A 20,250-nucleotide genomic window follows, 5' to 3' on the forward strand; every position below is an offset into this window, starting at 1 on the left:
GAGTGATGAAAATTGCAATGTGGAACGTAAGAACACTGTATCAAGCAGGCAAACTTCAAAACACGTTAGAAGCAGCTAAGCCCTTGAAACTTAATGTCAGGATAGAGATGACGTGATTTATTTTGGTGGAGTACGGCATGAAGGGGGAGTTGCAATAATGTTAAAGAAAACATAGCTAATATTATACCAGGAATTTGGCCAATATCAATTTTGGTGAGATACAAGATCTCACCAATTGGAATTTGCATGCTAAAAGTTTACATTCCCCATGGAACACTGTAAAGATGTGGTGGACAATTTGTTTTATGACAAATGGAAAAGTAGTAAACCAAGGAAAAGCTTCAGTACCAAGACAGGAAAAGATCAAGTGGCTGACATAGTTGAAGACTATATATTGTGGTGCAGGAATGAAAGAGAAGACTGATTGTTCCTGCTTACAAATTCAGCCTACTCCTCCATAATATGGTGGCTTCAATATCACACAAGAAGCTTATATACATGGTGAAACCCTGGGTCAAACCTAGCCACCCTACAAGAAATCACATAGATTACATTTTCATATTAAAAAGACTTTAATTCAGTTTTAGACGCTAGAATGCTCCCATTGGCAGACTACAATACAGCTTGTCATGAAGCTGAGACTAAATCTTAAGAAGTTATGTAAACTACCTGGCAGATACACAAGAATACAGAACAATGTGGATGTACTCCCACAACAAAAATGCATGGAATATATTTCAGAAGTCAACCAAAGCCTTGACGTCTCCCATGAATACACCAGTGAAGACACTGAAAGAAGAATGAAAAAAGTTTGACAGCTGTACATACAGCCAGTACGTTGGTATTCAGAGAGTAAGGACACGATGCTAAGCAACCATAGATGATTGAAGAAATTCTAAATTTAATAAATACAAGAAAAGAATGCAGAGATAGGAGGAGTTAGGAATATTGAAAGTTTCAAACATTCACAAAGCCTGCTACACAGAATGCCAGACCTATGGAGAGATGGTGACTGAGCCTCTCTTCTGTGTGGAAGGGAGAGATCTGCCTCTGAATGCCCTTCTGCTCACAGGTTGTGGGGACACAATGAGGTCCTCAGTGATAAATCTCATGCATTCTTCCATTTGTGAAGCTGAGACTAAAGCTTCAGAAGTTATGGAAACTACCTTTCATTGCGAGGAATATGCTTTAACTATCCAAAGGCTTGTTGTTCCTGGGTCCTATTTCTGAAGACAGAATAAGTTAAAGATCTTGTCCAAGATGGTATCTTTAACAGAGGGGTTGTGTGCATTTTATTTGGATAATTACAAAATATGTGCCAGTTTTATAAGGTGAGGTTGGAACTGACATTTTTACTTTAGGAACATTTGGGGATTTGTAAAAGATATTTTAAATAAAATTAATCACTTAATAAAAAAAATTATTTGTCAAGTCAACTTGACTTCTCTATAAATGGGCCCAGATTTTGCTTTCAAGGTAACTAATTAGATCGTATTTCTTATGATCCAAATTCTGTCTGCCTTAATCTTGTGAGCATTCCAGTGATGATGATCAGACTACCCGGATGAATAAAGTGGAAAGGATTTGGTCCGTGCTTAGTGGCAACAACCACCAGTGCCAGTTTGTCATATACAGTTTTCAGTTATTGGCGGGGAGAGATTCTGTACTGGCTTACATCTCCTACAACGCTTGCTGAAGTCAGAGAGGTTACATAGGATGTATGGCAGAAAATATTTAGCATTAATTTTTAGCTCCCATAGCTGATGCACATTGACACTGTATTCTTTGACACTGGTACACTGATGAACCAAATGTTTTTATAGAAGGCCAAATAAATATTAGAGGGAAGGCCATTGGATGACACGTTGAATTCTTCTAATGTATAGAGCAGTAAAAGCCTTCACATATACTTCTTAAGGTAGTGATTACCACTTAAATCACTGTCTTCATACATCTGAAGAGGCGCTGTACGTGATCCTATAAGTAAGTGTATTGTCCCCAGGATGGACCGATGTTGAGAGCACCTAAGGACGCTCATATTGACAAGATCACAGATTCAAAAGTCCGTAAAATTTATCTCCTCATTTTCCTCTGTAAGACTTTCACAGGTCATCTCTGGCCAAACCACTCAGCTGGTTACACCTTGGATACCTGGCCTTGGGCCTCGATGTCAGAGTACATCACAACCCAGCAATTATCTTGGACAGACCATCATATTATTAGGGAAGTAGTCAGAAACTTTCCATTGCCCAGGCAATAAAGATCACTGATCCTGATTTGACCACAAAGCTCATGGACTTCAACAAATTCCAAAGCCTGCTAAAGGACAACAGCCCCCCACCAACAGTGGGAGGAGGAGTAGGGGAGGGGTGAATCATTAATATTCTGTACTGGCCTCTGCCACTGATATGCTGGCCCCCAAACAGCCCTTCCTCCCCTTCGCCTATACAGATCTCCTTAGTTTTCTGATACCTTGTGCTGGATGAAGAGAGCAGGATGGAACCTTGAGCACCGATGGAGGAAAGCAAAAGCTGATTCAGAAAGAATAAAACCTAAATTCTTCAAGCCTATGCTGAAGCTGCACTACAGGCTAAGAGAGCCTTACTATCAGCATCTATTAAGGTTGCCAAGTCCTGCCCTAAGGCATTATCCAGGGTGGTAAACAGCTTCAGCAATCCAAAATCTCTACTACCTGCCTCAGAGCTGAGCACCAACCACCAAGTGAAGGACAATCATCTTCCTTCAATGAAAAGATCACGCACATCCAAAAAGACTTCTTAAACAGTATGGATCCTTTCTGTCGCCACTCACCATTCAACAGCCCACGTGCATTCCCAGAATCTTGTACAAACATTCTGTGATTCTTAACGTAAAAAGTTTTGGGTTTTTTCTTTTTTTTCCCCATTATCAAATTGTGGGCATTTGGTTTTTTCATGTTTAGAAATTAAAGGCTTGGATTTTCAGAGCAAGGTATACATTTGGAACACTGGATCCTATTGATTTTAGTTGGAACTTGGGTATTCAAATCCCTTGGGAGCTCTGAAAAATCTGATTTCCAGTTTTTAATTTAGGGTTTAGAAAGAAACTCCTTAAACTGACTCCATGAAGGGCTAATTCATTGTTCTTCTGAAGCAGCTCACTGAGACAGGATACTAGATTAGATGGGTCACTTATATCTTCCAGCATGGCAATTGCTACGTTCTCATGTGCAGAAGTAATTAGAGATGCAGATCCTCATCTGGTATAACTTAGTGTAGCTCCAGTGGAACAGTGTAGATTTACACCAGCTGAAGAAGTGGTGTTTAGTATTTTGTTTTGATTTTTAAAAAAAACTTTTGTTTAGTTATCAACAAGTATTGGTGCCTCACTAAGGTTTACAAACCAAAGCACCACATTCTGATGCTGGGCTGAACTCGTTTGTAAGTAGAGAGTATGTCCTAATAAGGAAGTTAGCATTATTAATGCTATCCCAGCAATGTTCTTCAATTTTTTTAAATTGACCGGAAATCCCAAGCATTAGTGATATAAATATATAAAATTTCTACTTTTTAGAGACAGGATTTTTTAGGAAAGAATAACAAGGATTCAAAAGAGCTGGTTAGGTCTCTCTTTGGGTCTCTGTGACCTCAATTGCAATAGGAGCTTATTATTAACATTTTTGTTCCACTGCCTGTGTACCTGAAGTTTACTATCTTGCCTGCTGTGTTCAGATTTATCTCCACTGCGGAAAGATGTCTTGCTTCGCAAACATGTGAGCTAATATTCCACAAAGCATGTGTGGACCACTGCTACAAGCCATATATAAGGCAGTGTCTTGACTCCATAATGCTGATCCGACCACTGCCGGCTGTCATGATCTCTCCAGGACCAATTCTCAGCTCTTTCCCTTAGGAAAGCATAATGGAATATCTCCAGAGATATCAGAGGTGGTTATGGGGCCCATGTGTTATGGAGGATTATATGGTTATGGGCCCATTCAGGTAGAAGGGGTTCTATGGTAACGGGGGGCCATATGGTTGTGGAGATTATATGGACGCAGAAGGCCATGGAAACTGTGGGCTACGCTAAACCCAGAAGGCATATCCATGGAAAAAGGAAGAATAAGGAAATGAATGGCAAGATACAGATTCACCTCTGAGCGCATAGGCCTGGCTTTGGGAAGTGTTGAGTACATCACTCTGTGTGAAATAATGAGAGAGTTGCATTTAATCAGCACTTCTGCAAACATTCCTAATGTTTCCCATGTTCCACTTGATATGTCTTTCTTCTAATGCCTTCCTGGCTATGTGCTTCCTCTATTAGCAGCACAGTGGGCCTGATTCTCAACTACCCTATGGGTTTTTACACTACTCTGTAAAGTGCAAATGGAGCAGGCGCCTTAAGGTGTATATTACCTACATTTAGGTCTTGGCTACACTTGCAAGTTAGAGCACATTAAAGCAGTCCCGGGTGCCCTAACTCCTGAGGTGTCCATGCTGGCAAGGCACGTAGAGCGCCTGGACTCTGCAGCTGGAACGCTCCTGGTAATCCACCTCCACGAGAAGCATAAAGCTTGCTGCACCCCGGCTGAAACGCCCGGGTGTCAGTGTGGATGACATGTTGCATTACTGCACTATGATTGGCCTCCAGAAATGTCCCATAATCCCCTGACGTCGAGTGGCCACTCTTGTCATCGTTTTGAAATCAGCTGTAGGCATGCGGATATCCCCTTTCAAAGCTCCATTTCTGACAGCCAGCATGTGTATCTGCTCTGGGACAAAGCAAACCATTACTGTAGATTGCTGCTGTTGTGAGGGGGAGGGGATGGAGGGAGGGGAGTCTGCTGCTGTCTGAACTTACAAGACAGCATGCTGACACACTCTCAGCCCCCCAAAACACTCTTTCCCCCGACATACACACTCCCTGTCACACTCCACCCTCCACCCCTCATTTGACAAGCATGTTGCAGCCTCTTGCACACTGGGTTAGCTCCTCAATGCACTGCTCTTTGTGGCGTTGCAAGAGCTGCTAATGTGGCCATGCCAGTGTGCTTGCAGCTGACAGTGTAAACACACGGCAGTGTTTTCCCTGCTGCAGTCTCCAAAGACTGGTTTAACTCCCAGCGCTCTACATCTGCAAGTGTAGCCAAGCCTTTACGTTGACTTTAATGCTTCTTTCCAATGCCAGAGGAGTGTCAAAAGACTTCAGTGTCAGTGAGAATTAGGCTGTGTTACCTCCTATCCACGAACATGTACCATTTTTCTGCCTTTTAACTTTCTAACAACAGCTGCACAATGGAGAAGCTTTCTGAACATCTGCATTTATTGTTTTGTTTTAGTTGAGACTGACCAGGTTGAAACAAGTAATTAAAAATGGTTGAAAACAGCCTTGATTGTCAAACTTTACAGCTGCAATAAAGAAGAAAGAACTCTGTGAGGAAATGCATCACTTTGGAGCTGGTGATAGGATGCGGCCCTTCGTGCAACCATGGAAATAGAGTCTTGCTCCTCTGCTTTCCTTATTTATTCTTCATTTTGATAATTTTCTACTCCCCTTTATTTCAAATTCAAATATATACTACATCTTACTTTTGGTCTTCTGGTTTTAATTGATCTTCCAGTCATTATCTTTTAGTATCACCAAAGGCTTACACGTCACTTGACCAAAAGTGTTCTCCAGTTTTGGACACTTCCAGGGTTGGTGCAGCTCTCAGGAAAGATTGTGGCCTGTTACCAAAAATGTTGAGCATGAACAGCTCCTGTTAGCTTCAGTGGGAGTTCTGAGTCCTCAGCACTTCAGAAAAATGGGCCTGGAGCCTCTCCTGTCAGGCCACTAAAATTAATGGCTCCTTTGGAAAGAGGTTGGCTTAGCTGCATCCAGAAGTGAGATCATTGGAATATTTGCTGATTTGTTCTGTTAGGTCTGAAGTCTTGCATGAAATACTGTCACTGCAATTCAAAGGCTCAGAGTAGCTAGGCCTTCCAATTAAAAAAAACAAACAAAGAACATTGATTATATTAGGGCGTTTGTTCACAATGAAGCTTGTGATCTGGGGGTGAAAGGCTCACTGCTGAATGGCAAAAGGTTTATTCCTCAGCAGTTCAGGTCTTTAATGCTGCAGCTTTAAATTCGTCATTGATCCTGGTGTATCTCAAAGGAGAGGGATGAGTTGAGACATGTCTCTTGGTGATGTGGACAGAATGGTGCTTGCGGTACTCTAGAGCAAATGGAGACTGAGATGGATTTACTATATTTCTTCAAGTTTGGCAAGGATATAAACTCTTATGCTTCAAGGTATCATCCAATAATGGGGACAGATCTGATTGATGGGGGAATGGTGAAAAAGCTCCTCTAGGAACAGGTGATCCCATACCTGTGTTCTCCTGGATTTCTTGCACCTCCTGTGAAGCCTCTGGTACTGACCACAGTGGGGAAGAGGCCTGATCTTCTGTAGCAATGCCTACATTCTTCCATTCCAAGGAGGAGTCCATAGATATGGACTGATATTGAAGACCAGAGCTGGATCGCTCTTAACAAAATCCATGCCCAGACAGCTAAACCTCCCCTCACCAACTGAGTATTTTGTCATGTCCTTAAAGAGGCAGGATGGTCTGGATAAATTTTATCTTTAGTGTTGTCAAATCAAAAATTTGATTAGTGAAATATGTTCATCTTCTGGGAACTGATAGCCACAAAAATGTTGAAAAAAATTTAGTGGAAAATGTAATCTTTTTTTATCTGCAGTTCCTGCAATATCAAGCCATGGTACATCCAGGGGATTTTATATAAGAATGGTAATACAGAGTGCAGTTACTCACAGTTACCTCAAAAACCATTAGATTCTTGTACTGAATTAATGGTTTGTGAATTAATTTCTTCATATCACACATGAGATTCCTGACTCCTGCAGATGACTTTGGTGTAGTATCATTTGTCTACATGGGCAGAATGGACTCAGGTGTGTTTTCAAGACCCTTTCCCAACAGAAAGCTTTTCAGCCATATGTAGAATGATTTTTAAAGAAAATACACGTCCAACAGGATTTCTTTCAATCTGAGCAGCATAAAAAGCCTTCCCTCAATTTTAAGGCACAGAACGTCATTGAAGTCTATGGAACTGTGCTGATGTACACTGGCTCAGCATCTGCCCCTTGAGCTTTACAAAGCAATGTTTGTTTGTTAAAGAAAGGGAAAGGCAAAGTTTTTTGAATAAAAATCAAATAGCCCCAAATTCAGAGTCTAGGAATCATGAACTGACTATTGAAATGACATCAGAAACCTTAACATGCATTTGTAAAGTTAACGGTGTCTGCCAGCCACCGGTGGTACTGTAACACCAACAGCCCCCAGTCATTGGTGGGCGGGATTGAACCTGGGATCTCTGAAGCTTAGTGCTTGAGCCTCTACTGCATGAACTAAAAGCTACAGTGCCCTTAGCTAATGTTGTAGCAGACTCATTAATTTCTAAATGGTCTCGGTGCCATTAGAGGGGACAGAACACCGCACCCAGGAGGTGTGTGGGTTACAGTACCATCTACTGCCATTATGGTAGCAGGCTTCAATGAAACCTGACATGACCTTCCAAGAACGAAGGACCAGCAAGACATGCCTTTCCTAAAAAACCTATAGCAACAGATATATTTATATTTTAAGACACACCCTACCAGACAAAGACACTTCACTGCACACGCTTCTTCCTTTGGGGAGAGGAATGAGAGAATAAACACCACATGACAGATGTGTCACGTGCCTTAATGCACTGCTGGAAGGCGCTCAGATACTATAGTGGTGAGCGTGTAATAAAAACCTATATAGAATAGACCTTACAGAGCTCCATCAGACCCCTAAGTCTTGCCCCGTGCAGGGTGAGATGCAACGTTTTGTTTAGGCTCTCCAATAACTATGAGCTCTTGGATTCCTTCTGGTGACCTGTCTCCTGGCTGGCCTGCCTCTGGTGACAGTTCCATTTCAGAAGGCAGTTTTGCTGAGGGAAATATCATTCCCTATCTTTGGAAGTATTCTTTTTCTCTTAATTTATGTGAATGATTCCTGTGGGGATGAGAGCCTTAGCAATCTGTAATGAGCATTGTAACTCCATAGTTGCTCCAATAAAAGTTATATTACAGCTCAATACAGGGTGACCGGCCTTAATGACACTATCATCAGGAGATGAAGTGGTGACGTTAATATATTATCAGAGGAAGGACAAAAATTCATGAGTCTTATTTTCAGTGGAGGACTTATATGTTCCCACACATTGCCCTGAAAATACCCCACACATTCACCTGGAAATTCCAGCTACTGAACTCTCTCTAAGGAGGCAACATTTTCTCTGAGGAAGGACCAAATATTTGTAGACTTTGTCAAAGGAGTGTACTAAGGAGGGGCGTGGAGAAGGGGGTGGACACATGGGATTTCAGGTCGTGGAGGGAGTTTCATGCATAGGTGGCTGAATGGCCGAAGACCTTATGGACCGAGAGTTGGAGGAGGAAAAACGGATGGGCTGGGGGGAGGTTAATGGGCAGGAGAGGGACCCCAAACCCATCATGTCATCTGCCACTGCATGGTAACCACCTCAGAAGTTATGCAGCACTGATTTTCCATTAGTACTGTAATTTGGTCATTAGCATTGTAGAATTAGTCACGGTGGCCCATTTCCTCATCCGGTGCAAAATGGAGTCATCCCATTGACTCCAGTGAAACTACATTGACTTGTGCAAGCTGAGGATCTGGCCCTATTTCCTACTTTGCAATTTTAATAGAAAAGTTGTAAGTTAGTTACAGTTTGAAAACCCTCGAATCACCTACTTAGCATCCCTTCAACGAACCCTGCTGACTGCTTCAGTGACGCACGTCAGCAATGTTAAAATGTGTGGTGGTGGACGACGTTCGATTAAAACGTGCAAAGGAGGCAGTGTGATGGTAGATTAAAATGTGTTCCTCTGCTGCAGCTAATATTATGCTTCGTGCACAGCTCAAGAGGTCACAGGCAGCCGATGAGTGTGAGCCAGCCTGGGGTTTGTCGCTACGGTTCTAAGCTCGAGTGCTGCTATGGCTGGAGAAAGAACAAAGGGCACTGCGAAGGTAACATTAGCAAATAACCATTGACATCTTCATGACTGTGTGCTTAGCTTTTAATAATGTGGCTCCTTATGGGCCCCCCAGAGGTTATAGGAAGCAGAACCGGTGAGGAGTCAATATACTGGAGGAGCATGAAGAAAATGAGTTTTGAGTTTTAGAGGGAATCCCTTTAAAAATGCAGAATTGGACAGACAAAGGCACTCAGTAAAATAGATTCATAACTTTTTAAGGCCAGAAGGGACCATTAGGATTATCTGGCCTGACTTTCTGCATAACAAACTGAAAGATAAGAACTGGAGAATGCCTGGATCAAGATAGCCATCGAAAATTATAACAAAATCCAAAAAATCAGAAATGCAGACTGTAGTCGCTAAAGCAATATTTACAGACAGATGCTTTTCATTAAGTAGCAGCCTTTATCTTCAGATTCTCTGGGAAGAAATAGTTTTCACCCTTCTAAAAACTGAATAAAATTCAAGCAACAAGTTCATCTGAATGTAACTTATGTTGCCAGCCAGTATTCTGGTCCCTGGGGTCCTAATGAAAGACCAATGGTTTTTTAAAAACTTCCAATCTGTTAAGGGCATACAGATGCTAGGGAGAGGGTAATATGAAATCTCTCCCCAGCTGTATTTAGGCAAAGCACAATGAACTTGTAAAATGTTGGACTTTAGGAGGAGGCAATTTCTCAGCTGCTCCATCTGCTGTGCCAATAAACTTAGCGCTGACTATCTGTTGAAGTTTAATAAAAGTTCAGTGTATAATTGGTAAAAATCAGTAGACTGCTATCGAAAAGGGAGTGATACCCAAAAGCCTTTTCTCCTTATAATTGTATTAATAATCTTTTCAGAAAGCAATGCCAGTTTTTTAAAAAAAAAAAAAAAAAAAAAAAAGCTTGAGCAAAGGGATTACTTAGTAATTTTACATTGTTTGTATAACCCTAGTTCTGGTGTTAAAGAATACACAGAGGTAAATATAGCAATATGCAAAAGTAATTTGGATGAGCAAATGCAGCTCGTCACGTTCCCCCCCCACAAAAGCGCTCAGATGACCTCCTGTTCGTGTCCAGTTTTCACAAATTCTTGAAATTCTTCGCCTGGCAGATTTCTGGTTTGAGTCAACCACAATGTAAATCTAAACTGTAAATAAAGATGCAGTAGCTCCTCGCTCTAAGCAAGGATTTTTTTAATATTCATTTGATTTCACAGTGTGCAACTGTTCATTCAGGGTTTATGTCAGTTTAGGTACGGTGTGGTGAAATTCTTCATTAATTTGAGGTAAGAGGTGATTTAAATGCAAAGGATTAATACATTTAATAAATGTTCAACAAATTTTTAAAGAACTTCATAAAGATACCTAAATTCCATTGTGCTAATTCTGGCAAATTCTAAATTGTGGCTTTCCTATGTGTTTTAACTGGCAATATAGGTACACAAGAGAATTGGGACAAGATCTTCAGGGTTCCTAGGTGCTATGGTAATGCAAATAACCAACAACAACAATATCCTACTGACTTCAGCAGGAGTTACTTGTATCTATGCATTGCATGATTAGGCCTTACATTTAAAAAAGAAAATATGTCATATTGGAGAATATCTGCTTTTGTAAAATATTTTTGGGTATCTCGTGTACAGGATACAATGCTCTAAATACCATTTTATGAGCTCCCCTGAAAATAAAATAACAGTTCTGTAGCAGTGTAAGAAACTTGTAAAGCACTGGGGAAATAAGTGTTTCACAACAGACTTGTGACAAATCAATTAAGTCCTGAATTACCAAATAAAAAGCCACATCCCCCAGACTATTCATAACCACTGTCCTGAGCACCAGTATTAGTTTAAGCCAAATTTTGCAAAGTTGGGTGTCCAAAGTTAGGCATCTAAATCTTATTTAGGCACCTAAGTAGTCTAGTGCTCAAAACCTCTGTGGGGAAAAAAACAAGGTAAACAAGACTTCAGGTGCTGAACATTGAAGACACACTTGAAATTTTTGCTCTTACTTTTTATTGTTTTAGCAAATAGGGAGATTGGAGAGATCTAGCTCTTGAAAAGCAAAAGCTGACATTCTTACAACCCACTAGTTCATGGATACCAAAAATATCAAGATGGCAGTTTTCCAGTTCTGCAATCCAGTGTATTGAATGCACTGAAAATTAAGCCATAATGGTTATTGCAATATTACAAACCATTGTAGTCTGGGTATAGTTTAAAGTACTGGTTCATTAAGTCTTTTGCATGCTGTGTAGCACTTACTGGTGTTAAAAGAAAAGGAGTACTTGTGGCACCTTAGAGACTAACAAATGAAGTGAGCTGTAGCTCACGAAAGCTTATGCTCAAATAAATTTGTTAGTCTTTAAAGTGCCACAGGTACTCCTTTTCTTTTTGCGGATACAGACTAACACGGCTGCTACTCTGAAACCTTACTGATGTTAGTAATCACACTGAATTTCCTGCTCATGTGAGCAGGTTTTTTTAAAGAACTGCCAAGCCCTCAGAACATCTGGAAGTATTAGAACGAAGGGCACCCACCTACTGGCTAATAACGTAATGGGTTGTGAATTAAAAAGCTTAAACTCATAAATATGTTCAGGCTTAACAGGTGGAAGAGGTATCGCAATTTATAATCCGCTCCAGTGCACTTCATGTTTCTCCAAAAAGAAACCGCTTCAGAGCAAAAGATATAAAGCACAACTTAGTAACCACCATGCACAAGCCAGAGGCAAGGTTATAGATGAAGATGAGACTAGAATCCAGAGGTGAATCGAGAAAGTAGGTTGGGGGCACTGAATTGGGTAGGCAATATTTCACCTTGAACAGGACAAAGCAAAGGTTTTTGGTTTTATTTTTACACAAATCCGCATCTGCACCCCCCCAACAGGGAGAGAGCACTTAGAGTATGGACTAGATGTGCTCCTGAGTCTCTGATGGCTTCACACACACACATTCCTTCCTGGGAGCTTCTATGAAGTTCCTGGCAGGAGATAGAGCTATTTGGCCTGACCTTCCTTAGAGTGAGTCAATCTTGTGTGGAGGACCTTGCTGATGGAAGGAGTAATTTTAAATTTCCCCTGCCAGTAAATCTAGCCAAATTGTTTGGTATTCTTTTAAAAGAAAAATGTAACCCTCAGTGTGGGATGGGACATACAACTGCCCAGTCCAAAGACATAATAAAGCATTTAGTTAGTAATTTAGAATCCAGGGCTAGATTTTTGCTCTCTTGCATACCAGGATGCACAAGTGTATTTGAAGCTGTCTTGACATCATTAGTTTCTCCAGTATGTTCATACTATATGGGAAGACTTTAGATACTGTGTGTGCTTTATCATTAGATGTTAAACATCTTACTATTGTATACAGAAAGCTGTTATGCTACATGGACATGGTGTCAGACAGTCACTGCAATTCTCAGGTGGCATGTCAGACCCCATAATTAGAAAGCGTTCAGACACATCAGGAAAATTCTGTGCCAGTTCAATCTCTATGCATCTGATTGATTTCCAAGGGAACTGCATGGGGTCTAAGTCAACTGGCAGAGAGTCTGACCCTTCTTATCTACAGTAACCTGAAGCTGCTCTAGAATGGCTTAGAAAAGAAGACAATTCAACAGTATTTGATAGAGATAAAGCCTCTCTGGAAACGTTCATAAGTGGAATGCCAGAGTGGGTAGAAAAAGGAAGGAAGAGGCATGGACAAAGGACAGTGAGGGGGAATTCAGAGGAAAAGGGAGAACCGCTCAGACCTATGCATTATAAATAATAGACATTACAACTGAATCTTGGGTTTTAAAATGCTAAATATATCTCAGCACTTACGAACACTCGTGATAATGAACGAATACAGATGAGTTTGAGATTTTTTTTTGAGAGGATGCACATTTTAGTTCCAAATTTCCAAGCTTCTACCAGCCTTACATATTTCCATTCACCTGCTCCCTGACAGCAAGTAAACTCGTTGAATGGATGAGCTGTGTGCTGTGATCTAGCAGAACCCTGGCAGCTGCCTTAAACTGCAGCTCTATTCGTCCAGTGCTCCACACTCTCCTACAGTCAAGCTCCATTGTGCAGAGGGATAAGGAAGGTCCTAAGAGGAAACTGATGCAGCTTCTTACTGATGCAACCCCATTTTTGGCAGGGGGAAAGAACGTGAGGGGATTGTTCTGGAGGGGACGAAGGAAGAAAGCTATGAAATTCCTTTCAGTGCATCCAGCTCTTCGTAAGCCAATGGCAGCACCATCTCCCCTTCCTTTCCCTTCAACCCCAAAGCCCCTGCCCGCATCAACCCTCTTCTCCCAGCAACACTACTCTCTTCTGCTCCAAATCAATGCCAAATTCCTTCTTTTCCCTCCCATACTCATGCTAAGCCAGCATCTTCCTCCTGCTCCCTGCTCAACAAAAAATTACTAGTGTAGACAGAGCAAGCTACCTGTGCTGCCTTGAGTTTTGTCCTGTTCAATTAAAATGTCCTCTGGGTATGATGGAGTAATGCAGATGAAACACTTTGACAACTTTAGTTCATGCTAGGTTCTCTTGTAATGCAGAAATGTCTCTACCTTCCAGCAACAACGCCTTTAATTTCTCTCTGTTTTGCCCTCCAGCCACCTGTGAACATGGGTGCAAGTATGGCGAGTGTGTGGGGCCAAACAAATGCAAATGTTTTCCTGGATTCACAGGGAAAACCTGCAGTCAAGGTTTGTACAAACTATAGTTCTTTTCCAAAACGAGACTTTGACAGTCTATCTCCTTGTCTTCAGCTCCCTGTGGAAAAGTTTGTGTGTGCGGGGGGAGAGGGGGGGACCTCAGCCATTTCTTTGCAGCTACAGCTTAACTGACTTAGGAATTCTGAATTGTCATGGATGATTAAATGATAAATATGGAAACTAAAACAGGTAGGTAGTCTTCAATGAAAACATTCCACTTATCTGTTCCCTCAACAAGCATCTTTCTTCTAGATAGTGTACTAATATAGCTACAGTACTTACATGGCCCCCATTGCTTTAGTATCTGTGAGTGCCTTACAATCTTTCATTTATTTATACTGACGGTACTCCTGTAAGACAGGGCAGTGCCACTTGTTCCATTGTACAGAGGGGGACCGGAGGCATAGAGCAGCTAAGTGACTTGCCCAAGGTATGTTAGGACAGCTATGGCAGAGTAAGGAATTGAACCTAGGTTTCCCAGGTCCTAGGCTCATGCCCAAGCCATTGGACCATGCTTCCACTTTAAGTACGTTTTTATATACTGTAAAGATACTGAAGAACAAGTGTTCAGTGTTCTGAACCCATCCTGCACATTTCCTTTCTTCTGCTTATGCAGCCAGGATTTGGGGTGTGCATTGTTGGCTGACCCTATATTTTTGCTCACTCAGAATATTGGATGTATGCAAACAGTTTTTGTATTGTTTATAGTTGGGGTTGCCAGGTGTCCGGTTTTCGACCGGAACGCCCAGTTGAAAAGGGACCCTGGCGGCTCTGGTCGGACTTCTAATGGACCAGTCGGTGGCACAGCAGAGGCCCGGGGCTAAAGTAGGCTCCCTGCAGCTCCCAGAGTGGCCCCGAGGTCCTTGTGGCCCTTAGGTGCATGGGCTTCCAGGGAGGCTCCATGCGCTGCCCCCACCCCAAGTGTCGGCTCCGCAGCTCCCATTGGCCGGGAACCTAGGGGCTGCAGGGACCTGGCAACTGCTTCCTGGGAGTCACAGTAAGCATCGCCGGGACCCTGCACACCCCCAACACCCTGCCCCAGCCCTGAGCCCCGTCCTGCACCCCAAATCTCTGAACCCTGGCCGCACACTCAGAGCCTGCACCCCAGCCAGAGTCCTCCCCCTCCTCTGCAGCCCAACCCCCTGACACAGTCTGGAGTTCTCTGCCACAGCCTGAACCCCTCATTTCTAGCCACACCCGGAGCCCACTGCCCCTGCCTGGAGCCCTCTCCCACACCCCAAACCCCTCATCCCCGGTCCTACCCCAGAGTTTGCAGCCCCAGCCAGAGCCGTCACCGCCCTTCCACACCCCTACCCCAGCCCAGTGAAAGTGAGTGAGGGTGGGGGAGAGCAAGCGACAGAGGGAGGGGGGAATGGAATAAGCAGGGACAGGGCCTCAGAGAAGGGGCGGGGCAAGAGTGTTCGGTTTTGTGCCATTAGAAAGTTGGCAACTCTATTTATAGTACAGTAGTGCCAAAAGGTCTTGATCAAGATCCCATTTTGCTAGGCACAGTGCTTAAGCATAGTAAAAAAAATAATCACAGAGAGTTTATAGCCAGAGTAGACATGAAAGAAAGGAAGCATTATAAATTTGCATCCCTACTAATCCAAAATAGCCCATATGTGTTGATCTTCCAGGCACACTTGAAAAGACATATGTTTGAGAGGATTTGGGGACAGGGCTGAGAGCGTGCTTCCCACTACAATTAAGGGGTGGAAATGAGTTCTCTAGATGGTAGGCTTGCTGAGTTCCTGTTCAAAATTATTTTCATGCTGTTCAATTTTTATTGTAGTATAGGTTAGGGCACCTAGAGTCTTGTATAGGCATCTTACTATTTAAATAAATTATCTTCCCCATTTTATGGATGGAGAAATGAGATGCAGAGTGATTAGAGACTTCCCCAAGGACACACATGAACTTCTCATAAAAACCAGGAATTGAACCCAGAAATCCCACTCCAGTTTCTTGAACACAAGTTTTTCTTCCAAACTGAATTGATAGACTCTTCACAATTTACATGGGTAAATGCCCTTTGTTTGTACATGCTAATTTGAATTTTTGAGAACTCTGAAATTAGGACATCCAAACTTGTACATTCAGAAACTTGAGTGAATAGTTTTGGCTTCATAAGTTTACAAGGCAGCCTTTGAAAATTTTGAAGAGACAATATATGTTACTTTTTCACAGTGTTTTTAGACTCTGCTTTAAAATGTTAAGCAATCAGATTAAAAGGACACTGTCAATTTTGAATATTAACCATTTGTAAAAAAAATTAATCAGTCCAATTTCTGAGATAATTTCAGAACATTATTTGAAGGGTGCTATTAGAAAAACCCTTCAGAAAAGCCCTTTAATTTTTCTTCTTCCATGTTGAATTATTTATAAGGAATTTTCAGCAAGGGAAAAACTAACTGACTGACTCGAAAGAGAAAATGGTGAAATTGACTATACACAATGGGTAAAAATTTCAAAAGCACCTAAGTCCCATTCTTCATAAGAGGCTAAGAATCATTGAATGGCAATAGGACTTAGGCTTCTAAGTCACTTTGGTAATTTTGAAAAATGTTTCCATTGTCTAGTTGAATAAATAAAATTTTGCTCATCTTTGTTACAGTAATCTTGGCTGTTACATGGAACTGTAGTAGCTACAAAACTTTCAGTTGTAATTTCCAAATTGGTGTGTCTCTAAAATGTATGAAAAACAACAACATTTTTAGTAACATCATGTTTCCTCTTTCTGTTGGAATGGGCTCTTGACAAATACTTTTGCAGACATATCACTACCAGACTGTTTGCTCTTTGTGGCCTGGAGATTTTCCTGTGGCCTGCAGGCCACACTGACACATGAACAGATGCTGAGACCATTAGAACTGGAATTGAGCCCACTTAGCCCTCTGAGATTCGTCTTTATTGAAATCGCATTACTGTATCATTAAACACATGGTATATGGACTATGTGCAGTGATGTTTTTTGTTAATGAACTCTTGAGTATTTGATAAACAGGTTTCAAAATAGTGAAAGAGGGGCGGTTGCCAAACAGTTTCTGAAAGTTGCAAATGCAGATACTGTTTACATATAACAGGAGTGTAGCCTCCATTGTCAGGACTGTGTTTCACTCCAGGCAAATTAGATTCAGCGAGGTGATTTCCTTTTCTACAAAAGCTGGTTCCTGGGCAATTAAAAATAATATTGTTTGTTTCTTGCCCTTTTCAGGAGTAGTTTTTTTTTTAAAAAAAGTGGGTAAACTAACCTAAACCCCATATTCCCTAAATAAGAAGTGGGTAAACTCTGTTTACCCTCAGCTACGCTGCTGCTTTTCAGATTTTATTGACAGGTTGGGTTTTGAGAATAGAATTTTGAAGATTGGTAAAGAATTCAGCTGTGTGAGTTTCCTTTAAAAAAAAAAAAAAAAGACAATTCTTAACATATGATCAACTCTGCCCTCTGTAATGATTCACTCTTGCCATGACATCACAGCTGATGCTTGGCGCATGAAATCTTTGTAATCTTTTTCCCCTTGCTGTGTGACTGACTTGTTTTCGCTTTTTTTTATTTATTTATTTTTTTCATATGAATGTCAGATGGGGGACTAAAGTCTCTAGCTAGAATAATAAAAATCCTGCTGTTAGCAAATATTGTAATTGCTGTTCTCTCTCCTCTCTCCCCTTGCGGTCTGCCAGAGGTTGCACTGCAGTCTGTCAGGTGCAGCCGGCTCTCCTTGCTAGTTTTTATAGTACTCACTTAGGCAGATGGTCTGCTGAATTCCTTTCTTGCAAAGGGTTGGCTCATTTTCTATCCCAGGGCTTTTACTTTGGGGGATTTTAGGCATGAAGCAACATTATAACCGTATATTTAAAATAATAAAAATCCCTGCACTCATTTCTTTCAAATTATTTCTGCAGATACAAATGAATGTGGATTGAAACCACGTCCCTGTGAGCATAGATGTATGAACACCCATGGCAGCTACAAGTGTTATTGTCTCAATGGCTACATGCTCATGCCAGATGGCACATGTGCAAGTAAGTAACACATATCCCAGGACAGGCAGTAATTTAGATACACAGATTATCCAATCAATATTTTATCACAAATGACTCCTGTGTAAGGATGACTGGCAGCTAGTTTATCTGTGACAGGGTATATCCCTCAGGTTCCTAGTACTGTCAGCACTAAAGGATGTGCTATCCCTGTGGCAGTATTTTTAAAGGGATAGATTAAACTAATCTAGGGTACAGTTGTGTTTTTAGGGGAATGTTAGTCCTTAAAAATGAAAGCCTTAGACAGTTCTACAGGGTTAGTTCAAATGTAGGGTAGCTTGCATAGCCTCTGTCCACAACTCTGCTAATGCACCATATTAGAGAGAGAAGGTGGGTGAGGTTGGTAATATCTTTTACTGGACCAAATTCCGTTCATGAGACAGACAAACTTTTGATCTCACACAGAGCTCCTCTTCAGACCTATGTAAGCTCAAAAGCTTGTCTCTTTCACCAACAGAAGTTGGTCCAATAAAAGATATTACCTCACTCACCTTGTCTCTCTGATATCCTGGGACCAATATCCTTATTGACTAGGGATGAATGAGCCCAGTACAATAAACTATAGATACAAATCTTTGTCCAGAATTCAAACTGAATTTTTAGTGAGGTTCAGTGTTCAGTAAGCTTCCTAAAACATGGGGAAACCATATTCTTCCACTTTGGAATGGACTTTTTCCATCCCAAAGTGAAAGTGCCAATTTAATATCCTAGAAACTACTTTCTAGTGCTCTCTCTAGTTCTGTCTGACACGACCCAAGCCCTGGTGTTCCCAGTACTTGTTTGGAAGACTTTCATACTAATATATCCCACCATTAAGAAACTTTTCCTAATATTTGACCTCCATTTTCCCAGGCATAATTTTATCCTATTACTCCTTGATATAGTCCTTTGTAGCACCCTGCATCATGTCTACAGGGTAGAAATAGCAGAGAAATACAAAGTGCAGTTATGGTTCACAGTAGTGGGTCACCCCATGCTGCAAAGGGATGTATTGATGAACACACTGATTTGAGGGGTATGCAGTTCTCTTCAGTGAATCTGGTAGCAGTGACCAATCTACCTGCGTACAGGGAAATCTATTTGTGCTTATGGTCAAATGAGATAATGGAAAGGTTTTGGAGGACTTACACAAGGGCGCAGGGTAAGAGGGTCTGGCAGCAGGTGATGATGGATGGTTGGTTGGTTTATTTTGCTGTACTTGATATTTTGCATTTTGATCTTTGGAGTTAGCACTTATTTGTGCCTTTACAATTGTGTAAACCCGTGGGCTGGGTTGGCCTGCTATTAATAAGTGCCTGCATGGGGGTGTCTGACTCAAGTTTTCTTTTTGATGTAACCTGTATGAAGAGTTTTAACAAAACAAATCAGGCCCATGGTAACCCTTTCATGGTGTGTGTTGTGGGTGGGGGACAGAAAACACATCACAGCTTCTCTTGCTGTCCCTGGCATTTCCATGCTGCCTTCTTTGTGTGCTTCTGTGATGTTTCTGCTACTTCTCTTTCACATACACAGAGCTCCGTCAAACAATACCCTGCCCCCATATATTTACATTCTGCTCTTGTCAAACTCCTCTGCCCCTACTGTTCAGATTCCTGACCAGCCTTGCATGTGGCCTGTGTTTTGGGCAGTGACTCCTATTGTTTCAGCTATAGTATTTCATAAAGAAGTTCAACAGCTTCCTTTGTTGTATCCTGAATGAAGGACAACTGTTGCTTTAATGACGTTTCACTCAACCCTCCATATAACAATACTTTTAAAGTATTTATAGTAGTGACTGCTAAAAATGAGACTTTTCCATTTATTTTTGGGAGCTTTTTCTCCTCAGGGTAGAATTGTTGTTCATTTCTGTAGAGCATAACACTCTGCAGACAATTAACAAGACAAGTTTCCTGCCCCAAGCAGCTTACAATTTAAAAGAGAAGTGAGAAATTGCGACTGTGGGGTTGGGGCAGGAAAGAAGGAAGGAGGAATAGGAGAAAACAAGAGAGAAGGAAAAACATGGTTATACTCTTATGGCAGACATCTAGGTAACTCTTATACCTACTGGGTACGTTTACAGAGGAAAAAAAGACCTGAGAGCCCAGATCAAGTGACTTGGGCTTGTGGGGCTAAAAATAACAGTGTAGACATTGAGGCTTGGGCTTTAAACCCAGGCTCTGAAACCTTTTGAGTTTGAACATCTACACTGAGATTTTTAGCCCTGCAGTGGGAGCCCTGCAAGCCTGAGTCACTTGACCTAGGCTTTGAGGTTCACCACAGTGGATTTTTTTCCTGTGCAGACATACCCATTGAGTATTATTCTTTTAGTGACTAAACAATGTGATGAGCAGATGCTGAGAACAGTGAATGAGATTATTCTGTTCAGCTGAGTATACGGCATTTACGCAGAGCTAGTTTAGGAAAAAGGATTGGTCTTGTCCAGTCTAGATTCCAACAAGGGTGTGTTTTGTCTTTA

At 41.5% G+C, this 20,250-nt stretch overlaps 1 protein-coding gene across 1 annotated transcript in view; it reads left to right on the forward strand.

The window, feature by feature from the left end:
* The window catches only part of EGFL6 (EGF like domain multiple 6), a 66,137-nt gene that overhangs the window by 8,934 nt on the left and 36,953 nt on the right, over positions 1–20,250 (forward strand). Inside the window, exons 2-4 of the mRNA XM_077807172.1 lie at positions 8,953–9,062; positions 13,653–13,745; positions 17,658–17,777. Coding sequence (XP_077663298.1) covers positions 8,953–9,062; positions 13,653–13,745; positions 17,658–17,777 — 323 coding nt within the window. The remainder of the gene's footprint in view (positions 1–8,952; positions 9,063–13,652; positions 13,746–17,657; positions 17,778–20,250) is intronic.

Source organism: Eretmochelys imbricata, chromosome 1 (assembly GCF_965152235.1).
Source record: "Eretmochelys imbricata isolate rEreImb1 chromosome 1, rEreImb1.hap1, whole genome shotgun sequence".
NCBI classification, from domain to species: Eukaryota; Metazoa; Chordata; order Testudines; family Cheloniidae; genus Eretmochelys; species Eretmochelys imbricata.